The sequence below is a fragment of the Bos indicus x Bos taurus genome, chromosome 2 (assembly GCF_003369695.1).
Source record: "Bos indicus x Bos taurus breed Angus x Brahman F1 hybrid chromosome 2, Bos_hybrid_MaternalHap_v2.0, whole genome shotgun sequence".
Taxonomy (NCBI): domain Eukaryota; kingdom Metazoa; phylum Chordata; class Mammalia; order Artiodactyla; family Bovidae; genus Bos; species Bos indicus x Bos taurus.
In genome coordinates this window covers 110,477,925-110,490,390 of record NC_040077.1, presented here as the reverse complement: position 1 = coordinate 110,490,390, position 12,466 = coordinate 110,477,925, and the positions used below count along the sequence as shown (strand labels likewise).

The window sequence follows — 12,466 nt, the reverse complement described above, 5'->3', positions numbered from 1 at the left end:
CCATCTAGTCAAAGCTATGGTTTTTTTCCATCATGTATGGATGTAAGAGTTGGACAATAAAGATGGCTGAGTGCCAAAGAATTTATGCTTTTGAACTGTGGTGTTGGAGAAGACTCTTGAGAGTCCTGTGGACTGCAAGGAGATCAAACCTGTCAATCCTAAAGGATATCAATCCTGAATATCCATTGGAGGGACTGATGCTAAGGCTGAAGCTCCAATATTTTGGCCACCTAATGTGAAGAGCCAAACCACTGGAAAAGACCCTGATGCTGGGAAAGATTGAAGGCAGGAGGAGAAGGGGATGACAGAGGATGAGATGGTTGGATGGCATCACTGACTCAATGGACATGAGTTTGAGCAAACTCCAGGAAATTGTGAAGGACAGGGAAGCCTGGTGTGTTACAGTCCATGGGGTCGCAAGGAGCTGGACACGACTGAGCAACTGAACATCAACAAGGACACAGACTGAGTCGGCCTCACCCTAAGCCACTCTATGCTGAAAGCCAGCAGTCCTCAAGCACCTCCTCCCTCAGAAGTGGAGTCTACCCTTCAGGATTCCTGCTGCTTCTCCACCTGAGAGTTTTTCCTGCTGCTTTTACCACCCATTACTGCGGACTCTGCCTTCCTACTGCTTTCTCTGTCATGAGACTTCTGCTTACGACCTCCTCTTTCTCTCTGAAGTCCATCACCACTCTACCATTCATGTCCCTACCCCTGGGTCTTCCATTCAGACTCCCTAAGGGAGCCACTAAATTGGTTCCCTTAGTCACCCTCCATGATGCAGTATCCCAGTTAGGTGAAGTTCCCATGTGGGGTTACATCATAAAATACTGACCAGCCTACACAGGCTGCCTTTGACTTAAGGGCTGATCGTTGATCCAATCAGCTTTCAGCCATAATGATGGGGTCCCATGATTCAAAACATGGCAACTTGCGTCTTAAACAACTTATGGTCTCTTTCCTCCTAAGGCATTTTTAGGTGCAGAAGACACTCAAAGTATCACCAAGGACCCAAAACAGATACTAAGGCTTGATTTTATGTTAGTCCCATGTTTGATGCTGTTTGACTATACACCACCATTTCTTTTTTTAAAAAATATGTATACAAAGCTAAGAATGTTGTGATAATTTCAAGTATACAGCAAAGGCATTCAGTCATACATATCCTTGTATCCATTCTCCTCCCTGCTTAGGATTTCCCAGGTGGGGCAGTGGTAAAGAATCTGCCTGCCAATGCAGGAGATGCAAGAGACGAGTGTTCGATCCCTGGGTCGGGAAGATTCTGTACAGAAGGAAATGGCAACTTGCTCCAGTATTCCTGCCTGAAAAATCCCATGGAAAGAGCAGCCTGGTGAGCTACAGACATGGGGTCGCAAAGCATAGGACACGACTGAGCAAATGAGCAATCTCCCCTAAAATCCCCTCCCTTCCAGCTGCGTACTGAGCAGAGTGCCCTGGGCTATACAGTGGGACCTTCTTGGTGATTCATTTTAAATATAGCACTGTGTAAAAGTCAATCCCATACTCCCTTAACTATCTCTTCCCCCATTCTTACCCCCTGGCAAGCATAAGTTCATTCCGTAAGTTTGTGAGTCTGTTTCGTAAATCAGTTCATTTGTATCCTTTCTTTCTAGATTCTGCATACAAGGGATGACATCATCGTTGCTTAAATGCTTCAGCACTAGGTCCCTCAGTACCCCACACAGGCGTCACCACTCAACCTCACACTCTTTCTCATGAAGCACAGTGACACCCCAAGAACCTTTCTCAACACCAAGGCCGAGTTGAAAATTCTGATTTGGCACATGGGATGAAAGTGATTTGCTATTCCCTGTAGGATGAGGTCCAAATTCTGCAGGAAGCCACACTTGAACTCTGGCTCTAGCCCAACACTACAGCCAATATAACACCAACTTCTTTACACAACTGGATATTCTTCATTTGTCCTTCCAGATCCACTCTCCATGTTTCTCCAGAGTGGGGCTGACCTTCTTGAATTGCATCAGCCCAGGATCCCTGGCTTCTGACTGAATTTGGAGGGACAGAGGCAACTGTTGGGATAGCAGAAGGCATACAGAGAAGTTATAAATAAGTTTCCTTTTCAGCTCCTGCCCGGTTGTGGCTGTTTCTCCACTAAAAGGCTCATTCCCATCAGGGGCCTCTCTGATGCTAAGCTCTCCTTGGGTCTGAGGATGCCAGAATGCCATCCTCTCCCCTCACCTTTTTAGGCTAAAGTTGTCTGTTTAGGATACTTCATCATCCCATGCTGATTTTCCCCAACTCTTCCTACAGCTTTGTAAAGCATCCCATCTTTGAACTTCTTCAACTGCCCATTCATTCCCCTTTAAAAGCTCCCACATATTCTACATTCTTCCCATATACTCTGCAGCCTGTTTTTTCTTTTTCATATGTATTCATTTTGCTGTGCCAGGTCTTAGTTGCAGCATGCACGATCTTTAGTTGTTGCGTGTGAACTTCTTACTTGTGGTATGTGGCCCCTAGTTCCCTGACCAGGGATGGAACCCGGGCACTGGGAATGTGGAGTCCTAGCCACTGGACCTTCAGGGAAGTCCCTGCAGCCTGTTTCCCCATCTTTAAACATCTTACCAATATGATACACTGGTTAAAATACTAATGTGCTATTTTCAACCAAGATCCATATTTTACTCAGACGTCCTTAGCTTTTACCAAATGCTTTTTCTTTTTTTTTTTGTTCTGTTCCAAGGTCCCACCCACGACTCCACAATTACACTTCTTCATCTATCGCCTTAGGTTCCTCTTGACTGTGACTGTTTCTCAGATATCCCTTATGATGGATGACCTTGACAGTGTTGAAGAGGACAGGTGTTTTGTAGAATGTCCCTCAACTAGGATTTTCTCATGATTAGAATGAGAGTTTGGGGGAAGAAGGTCACAGAGGTGAAGTGCCATTTTCAACATGGATCAAGAGATTATCATTTCAATGCACACCAAGAGCACACACATCAACAAGACTCACTCATCACTGTCGACATCAGCCTGGATCATCTGGCTGAGGTGGCACTGTCAGGTTTTACACTGTAAAGTCACTTTTTCTCCCCGCCTCCCTCTTTCCGTATTGTACTCTTCCGAAGGAAGTCACCGTGTGCAGCCCACACTCAAGGAGAGGGAAATTATGATTTCTCCCCCTGGAGGAGAGCCCATGTTTCCTTTCTTTCTCCATTCCTTCCTTTCTTTCTTTCTTTCTTTTTTTGTAAATTGCAGTAAAATATGGTGGCTCAGTTGGTAAAAAAATCCACTTGCAGTGCAGGAGATCCAGGTTTGATCCGAGAGATGGGAAGTTCCCCTACAGAAGGAAATGGCAACCCATTCCAGTATTCTTGCCTGGAAAATTCCATGGACAGAGGAGCCTGGCAGGCTACAGTCCATGGCGGGGCAAAGAGCTAGACCTACTGAGCGACTAAACCACCACTACCATACAGACATAAAAGTTGTCACGTAATCATTTATAAGAGTTTCAGTGACCCCTTATCAGTAAACCATCTGTCTCCTGCTGGGACTCTTACTATGCCAAGATGAACTTATCACTTCTCACAAAAAATAATAGTAATGTGTTTTTATGTTTCATTACATGAGATTTCCATGTAAGAAAAACAGAGTCTCATATTTTCAACTATTTGCTACCTACTGCTCTTTAAGCCTTGATTCGAGACCTCATGGGTTCCCCGACTCCTGCTCTCGTCTCCCTAACCACCTATTTCTCCTTGTATTCTAGTATTTGCTGCATTGCATTATTTTCTTTGTGGCTTTCCCAGGGCAGGAACTAAATCTCCTTTATCTTGTACCTTTAAGGATGAGAACTGTCCTAGAAACACAGTAGCTGATCAATAAATGTTAGCTGGAAATCAAGGAAGCAAAGATGAGACAGAAACAGAGATGGCCTATTTTCTCCAAAGAGTAAAGAGACTGTTAATATCTAAGACTGGTGAGGGTGTCAGAAAAGCTGCATGCATAGCTATGTATCCCTCCACGCTTTCTGCATGACAAGTTAATAATACTTATCAAAAGCCATAATATATACATATTTCTACCCAGCAATTACAAGACTGGAAATTTAAATTAAGAAAGCAATCAAAGACTGACATCAGTCTTGGCAATGAGTTTTTGGACTTGACACCCAAAGTGGAAGCAACAAAAGCAAAGAGAAACAAGCTGGACCACATTCAATTAAAAGGCTTCTGCAGGGCCAAGGAAACCTGAGAAGCCTTGAGGCCGTTACGCTAAGTGAAATAAGTCAGATAAAGAGAAATAATGTATGACCTCACTTATATGTGGAATCTAAACAACAACAAACAACTCACATTACAGACAACAAGTTGATGGTTGCCAGAATGGGGGTGGGGCTTCCCTCATGGCTCCATGGTAAAGAATCTGCCTGCCAACGCAAGGAGATACAGGAGATGTCAGTTCGATCCCAGGGTTGGAAAGATCCCCTGGAGAAGGAAATGGCTACCCACTCCAGTATTCTTGCCTGGAGAATCCCATGGACAGGAGTGCCTGGAGGGCTATAGTCCATAAGGGTCACAGAGTCGGACACGACTGAGCATGCACATACATGCACACAGAGGTGGGGCGTGGAGGACAGCAATGAACAAAATAGATGAAGATGGTCAAAAGATACAAACATCCAGTTAAAAAATAAATAAGTCATGAAGATGTAATGAACAGCATGATAACTATAGTTAATACTGTATTGTATATTTGAAAACTGCTGAAAGAGCAGTTCTTAAAAGTCCTGATCACAAGAAGAACTGTAACTCCGTATGGTGATGGATGTTACCTGGACTTACTGTGGTGATCATATCACAATATATACAAATATTGAATCACGTTGCATACTCGAAACTAATAAGCTGTGTCAGTTATATCTCAATTTAAAAACAAGACTATTGGGACTCCCCTGGTGGTCCAGTGGTAAAGAATCTGCCTTGCAATGCAGGGAACTTGGGTGGGTTCAATTACTGGTTGGGAAACTAAAAGCCCACATGCTTTGGAGCAACTGAACCCATGTGCCACAATGAAAGAGCCTGTGTGTAGCAACTAAGACTCGATTCAGCCAAATGAATAATAAATATTTTTTAAAATAAATAAATAAAAACAAGACTACCAAGATATGTGGGGCTTCCCCAGTGGCTCAGCAGGAAAGAATCTGCCTGTAATGCAGAAGCTGCAGGAGACATGGGTTGGATCCCTGGGTGGGGAAGATCCCCTGGAGAAGGAAATGGCAAAAACTCCAGTATTCTTGCCTGGAAAATCCCAGGGACAGAGAAGCCTGCAGGCTACACACACAAAAATAATATTTTAAAAGCAAAAACTAGAAAGAAACTAAAGGCTTACCAAGAGGTCGACTAAATTATAGTACATCCATGCTATGGAGCAATATATAGTCATTAAAATTCAGGTTGAACATTTACCAGGTGATTATCCTTGCGCAGTGGTATAATGGACATGGGTTTAACTTTTTCTTTGTATTTTTTCCCATATTTTCACGTCTGAACCATATCTGCAACCAGGGAAAAAAATGATCAAACGTACCTTTTCACAGAGGCTTATTTTGCCATTTCCAACCTGAGCATCCAGCTAAAGATAATCAAAGCTTAAAGGCTGATCGTTGGACAGTTCAGATATAATCAAGTCAAAATGTCAATAGACACCATGACTGCTGCTTCCAGCCATCACTACCCTTGTCCTAAACACACTAAGTGGGGTGGGTCCCAGGGAAAGAGAATTCAGAGCTTCCTACTTCTGTTTGCCAGCTTCTATGGGGCCCCGGGCTTCACAGGTGGCTCAGTGGTAAAGAATCCACCTGCCGATGCACAAGATGCAGGAGACACAGGTTCGATCCTTGGTCCGGGAAGATCCCCTGAAGTAGGAAATGATAACCCACTCCAGTATTCTTGTCTAGCAAATCCCATGCACAGAGGAGCCTGGCGGGCTACAGTCTATGGAGTCACAAAGAGTCGGACAGAACTTAGCAAATGAGCACACGTGCACTGGGGCCCTACTTCTGACCTGGATCCTGGACATTGGTTTTTTGCTTGTTTGTTTTTTTTTAATTTTTTATTTAACTGCATCAGGTATTAATTGCAGCATGTGGGATCTAGTTCCCTGACCAGAGATCAAACCAGGGAAATCCCTGTTTGTTTCGTTTTTAAAGCTTCTCTAACTGACTGTAATGTATAGCCATAGTTGGAAATCCAAGGTTCTATTCCACTCTACTCATTTTGAGGATGGGACAACAGAGGCCTAGAGAAGTTCAAAATGACATCAGCACAGAGCTAGACCCTGGTCCTTTGCACTTTAGCAAGCCAATAAAATTAAGGGTGGGGTTTTATAGATTGACAGTCTTGGAGGACCCCAAAAGTTTTAAGAGGAAAATGCGGAGTGCAAAGACTTCTAAAAATTAGCTACTTATCAAATAGTATTTACTGAGCACAGTGCAATTTGGAAACATTAACCACAGTCTGACGTAACAACGGGAAAGGTACTACAAAATCTAACTTGATGGGACTGTATTGAGCAGGCAAAGAGGACAGAAATCAAAATACCATTGTATTCAACGTTGGCTTTACTCCAGAACAAATAAACATAATTCTGTCCAGGCCTTTGTCTCCCACTTAGTTGGGTCCAAAGACCCCTGCCTAGTGCTCCTGGTGACTTCCAAGAATGTCCTCCTCTGGTTACCCTTGCAAACCAGTTACCTTTACAAACCAAGAGCAATAGCTCCTCTTTCCATTAAGTCTCTACCCTGACCTAGAACAGTCTCAACACCTCACACATCCTCCATGACGCAAACAGAATAAAGCCTTGAGCTGTTTTCCCAGGAAAGTGTGCATGTAGAAAGAAGTTTAAACATAAGTCACGGATCTGACTGTGTAATATCAGGAAAGTCCTCAACAAAGCATTTAACTCTTTAGGACTCAAACTTTTTCTGTCTGTGAAATGTAGGCCTACTGGGAAATCTATGAGATCGAGTCTAATTTATACCATGACAGCTTTGTGCAAGTTCAGCCCAGCCTGATTTGTAAACGATGTAGTTACTCTTTAAGCTAGAAGTGTGTGGTGTTACAAGAATGTGTAAAGGAAGCCCTTCTTCAGTCATTTTCCTACTTGTCCCTGCTTTATAAGCACTACAAGAAATATAGAAAATATGAAAGGTTAAGAAAAAATAAGACTTGTTACTATCTGAAGTCACTCAGGGGCTTCCCGGATGGCTCAGGGGTAGAGAATCAGCCAGCTGCAGGTTTGTTCCCTAGATTGGGAAGATTCCCTGGAGGTGAAAATGGCAAGCCACTCCAGTATTTTTGCCTAGGAAATCCCATGGACAGAGGAGACCAGAAGGCTCCATATAGTCCATGGGGTCACTAAGGGTCAGATACAACACAGCAACTAAACAACAACAAACCCATTCAGGGAAGAAAACAACTTCTCTGTTGTCTGATATATCTTAAATCAATACCCTGGTGCTGCCTGACTTCTAGATTATGTGGAAAATTTTGATTTTCAATATTTATGCTTCAGTTTTTAAAAATCTTCAGTCTCTTATCTTGAATGTTGAACACTCTCTTTGTCATGATATAGTGAGTGAAGAGTGTTGGATGGGAGGGGGAAAGCCTACCATTTGGTTCACTCAATGCGCAAGCAGTAAGAAGATACTTTTCTGCAAAAAAACCTCCTTGTTTAGCTTTTAAAGGGCAATTTTATATTGCAATCTGCACTCACTTATGTATAAAATTCACTGAGCTCCCAGGCACCAGGCCATGAGGAGCAAATAATGAGCACCGTAGACAAGTTTCCCGCATTCTTAGAGCTTATCATCCCCTGGAAGAGGCTAGCAATAATCAGACAGCCACAAAGTGGTACGCTTACACAACATGATGAAAACAGATAAGAAGCAAAGAGAATCTATAAAGAGAGGAGGGAAATTGGAGAGTGAGTGAAAGTGTCTCCTGAGGAACTGACCTTTGAAACTGAAGGATGAGTGGGAGTTTACTCAGAGGATGGACAGGCAATTCAGACAAGCCACAAGTCAGGCAGAGGCCAAGGGGAAGAGTAGCTAATTGGAGAGAAGTTTTGTCCGCTGTCCCTTTGAGGTCCTATCAATTATCTGGGGGCAAGTATGCAATCATCTTGCTTTGGGAACTCCACCTGTACTTGCAAAATATGAATGTTCCCAAGTCACTTGATACCAACCCATCTTTAAAAACATTATCCCATTATTTATCAAGTGCTCTCATTTTTTTGCCCATTGCCTGTGGGGATTTCTTATCATGAATTTTTAACCCTCTTACAGTGAGTGAGGTCCTGTGTAGGATGGAAAGGGGATTGGAGATCTAAGTATACATATAGCTGATTCACTTTGCGGTACAGCAGAAACTAACACAACATTGTAAAGCAATTTTACTCCAATAAAAAAAGTGTTTTAAAAAAGGAAAGAAAGGGGATGATCCTTTCATTTCCTTCACTGAAAGGAGCAAGATAACTCCTTCTACAAGGAAACCTGCTCCTCTCGCTTTTAAAGGGCAGGAGGTTCCTTTTCCAGATCTGGAAGTTAATGACTAAGAGTAATGTTTGAAACCGTTTGAGAAATACTACTGGAAAACTGTGCTCTTCTTCAGCTCCCTGGACTAAAGAAACAGAGCATAAAGAAATGCTAGAGGAGAGAGCAACAGGGAGCAGCCCATGAATCTACCTGTGGATATAAACTGTGTGCCCAGAAAATGCCAGACAGCGTTTAAGGAAAGAGACAGGTTCTTAATCTCTCCTCTCTGCACCATTTTAAAGAGAAAGCAAGAGGAAAGGGGCAGGGGCTCTCAAAGGTCTCTAAAAGTTTTTGGGTGTCCTGTAGGATGGAGAAGAAAACACAAAAGGAGAAAAGAAAATATCATGGAGGAAGATTTCTCTGGAGTGGAACCCACCGCCCACCCTCTAATTAAATCCTACCATTTAATGCCCACAATATTCCATTCCCGGTGAAAGCCAGATTCTTCATAATTCCTGTTACTAGATCTAGAAATCTACACATAAATACATGCCACCTTCCTGTCATCAAAACTTCTAGGAAGAAAAAATACCTGGTTTCCTCCTCCACCACCAAGACCACCACCTCCATCAAAGAGTTGTAATACATTGTTTCCCTTTTCCTTTGTCACACTTTCCACCTCTCCTGGGGGAAGAGCACAGACGCTGTCCTGGCCCGAGGTGTCTCACTGCTCCCAGAGGGCAGCCCTGCGCCCTGGCACGTTGGCATCTGCAGCCTGTCTCGTCTCTCCCGCCTGGAGTCCTTGTGCACTGCGACGATGCGCCGGCTTCCCAAAGCCGCAGTGGATTGTATAACCACACTGTGCACGCCTGAAGGACAGCGTGGTGAGCCTCCCTCCTGACAGCATCTGTTCAGAGTCACTTGGTGTCAGCCAAAAAGAGACCCACCAGGCCGGCGGGACCCGAAGACTCTAGGGGAGGGTGGGAGCGAAGCGCGCTGTCTGGACAACAGCACTGTTTGTAGGCGGTGGGGTTGGTAAATCTCTCCAGCAGCAGTATTTAAACCCGCAATTCTGTCTGGAGAGCCAGCGGTGCAGGACGGTGAGGAGCAAGCGGAGTCCTACTGCACCAGCTTAGTGTGGATCAAACAAAGGATGGCGCGGAAACTCACAATGAGGGAGGGGGGAGTTGTCGGAATTTCTCCCCAGTGAAGCCTCTCCCGAAAATGACAATGACATCTCCGCTCCTCTTTTCAATTATGTAACTCTCATACATTTGGAAGAATATACATGCACATATACTTAGGACGGCAGAAAATCTCTAAATAGACTCTAAAAAAAAAATCTCTAAATAGCTTTAGCTCAGGGTCCATCTGAAGTCTTAACAGACCTGGTTGTCACCTGGCAGCGTTAGAGGGTGTCATCCTAGGGGTGGGACCCACCGCGCAGACAGCCGGGTCACCGCCGGGGACGCGGCCCTCTCGGCTCGGCAAGGATCGCCGGAAGCCCCTCGCCGCGTCGCGGGGTCGGCTGGACATACCAGTCCGCAGGCTGCAGAGCGATCTGCCCCCTTCACCTCCCCCCTCTGCGAACACCTGGCCCGCGGTTACCTGCGGGGCCGCCAGTCTCCGCAGCCCATTGGCCGGCTCTCCGGCGCCCTTGCCTTTGGCGGCGGGGAGATGCCCGAGCTCCGGCGTCTGCGCCTCGCCGTCCGCTGGGCCCGCGCCGTTCTCACCGGGGCCTTCATCCAGCGCGGGGAAGAGCCCGCAGCGGCGCTGGAAGCGGGCGACAAGCTGGGAATCCTGCAGGCTCCAGAGCAGCTCGGCCATGGTGTTCCCGGAGCCGCCGCCGCCCGGTGCCCTCTGCTCGCGCCTTCCCTCCCGCCCTCGCCCGCGCCGGGCTGGGCGCTCCGGGTGGCTGGCGGGCGGGCGGAGCCCGGGGCGCCAGCCAACAGGTGCGCCGCTCGGGTCCTAGCGCCCGCCCCCCGCGAGCGGACGCCCAGGTGTTCGCCTCCACCTTGCTCAGGGCACGTCCGGGCTCCTTTCCTTCCGGCGGGCCCGCGCGTACTCGGGTGATCTCTGGCGTCCGGCAGGCTCGGAACTGGGCGAAAAGGTACAGGTGTCCCCACCCCTGTCGGCTGGTGCATAAGTGCCACCTAATGGGGAGCGGCCGCGCACGTGTGTATCTGCGTGAGTCCACTTGGCGCGCACTGGCCGATCGCTTAGGGACCTTCCTGTTCACTGTTGATCTCAAAGGGAGGTCAAATTTTCCACCCCCCAACTCCCCGCATCCAGCCTCTAGTCTCTGCCTTTGCCCACTTCTGGCAGGGATCGCGAGCCCAGCTAGAGAACATTTCTTGAGTTCTTGCCAAATTCTGCGTGATGTCGCGTCTTCCCACAGCCCCAAACTTCTGCGACATTGCTCAAGAACCAACCGAGTGGGTTTCAAGTGGATTCCGAGTCATCCTCCGGGTCCCTGCCCTTGCCCTTGTGATTTGGCAACTGAGGAACACCTAGATACCTGGAGAGGAACACTGATTCTTTCTTGGTGTTCCGCATTAAGAAAGATGGTGCTTGCCCCTCCCCCCGACTTTTTTTCCCCCCACTCTGCCTTTAGACACTTGAGACCCAAAAAGAACAAGGTGTTGAAGGATCTGGAGGAGGAGTTGACTTCTCCCCGCACCAGCGCGGGCTTTAGATATCTCAACAGAAGAGCAAAGAAAACATCCTGCCTGTCGACCTTGATTTTGCCTCCTCCCTCCTGAATCCTCTAGAGACACTGCACTTCCTCACAGAGAAAACCAACAGTCAAATTAGGCCCAGCTGACCAGCCTGCAAGGAAAGTGCAATTCAATCCTTCTGTCTTCAGGCTGCAGCTGAAGCCTGGGGTTTCCCGGTAGCCCCCGTGTGAAGCTGCTAAGTATTTGGTTGCACACATGACTAGGGAGGCACACCTGCTCACCACCGACCTTGTTTATCCAATTGTCAGTTCAGGCCAGGAAGTCTTTCGATGTGGCCTTCAAGGATGACGTGGTCTCCCTTGTGTCTGCGTTTCTGCTCTTCTTCCCAGTCCTGTCTGGCAAGCAAGATCAAGGTGGCTGAGAGAGCAATAAAATTCTTGGCAAATAACCGTTTTCTACTTAATTTACAGAAGAGGCACAGAGCTGCTGGCCCAATCAGGCTGTGTCACACAAAGAGATGTTCAGTCCTAAAAGCAGAAGGCTCCTCTTCCCTCTGCTGTGGTCATTTACAGCCACTAGGACCAAATTCTGTGGGGTTTTCTCTTTATTTTTGGCTGTGCTGGGTCTTTGTTGCTGAGCATGGGCTTTCTCGAGTTGCGGTGAACAAATGGGGCTACTCTCCAGTTGTGGTGCCAGGCTTCTCATTGCAGTGGATTCTCTTATTTGCAGAGCATGGGCTGTAGACGTGAGGGTTCAGTAGTTGTGGCACACGTGTTTTAGTTGCTCCCCAGCATGTAGAATCTTCTGGGACCAGGGATCGAACCTGTGTCCCTGGCATTGGCAGGTGGATTCTTAACCACTGGACCATCAAGGAAATCCTGTGGTTCTGTTTTTAAAGTAGGAATTGTACCTTAGGACCTTTTCTTTTTATATGATAAAGAAATACGCTTTCCCATGAAGACACTTAAGTGATGTAGTTCCCAAATTTGATGTTGTGATTTTCCTTTCTCCCAAATAGTAGAGTCAAAGCCAAACATGGCATATGGAGCACAAGGCCAAAAAAATGCATATTCAGACAAGGCATTTTTATCCCCTTGGGGACCAGGTACTAACCCTAGCTTCCGGTGGCTTCTGACGTCACTTTGGGCCTCAGTTGCCTTCCCTGATGAAATGACATTCCTCACTTCTTGTGTGTGGCAGTCCTTGTCTTGAGGAAATATCACACCATCTCCTTCTTTGTTGTCATGGAGCATTCTCCCTGTGTGAC

General features: G+C 46.4%; 1 protein-coding gene across 1 annotated transcript in view; it reads right to left on the bottom strand.

The window, feature by feature from the left end:
- Positions 1-10,401, bottom strand: part of SGPP2 (sphingosine-1-phosphate phosphatase 2) — a 147,176-nt gene extending 136,775 nt beyond the window's left edge. The window contains exon 1 of the mRNA XM_027514575.1: positions 10,130-10,401. Within this exon, the coding sequence (XP_027370376.1) occupies positions 10,130-10,348 (219 nt within the window). The 5' untranslated portion in view covers positions 10,349-10,401. The remainder of the gene's footprint in view (positions 1-10,129) is intronic.
- Between the last annotated feature and the right edge of the window lie 2,065 nt (positions 10,402-12,466).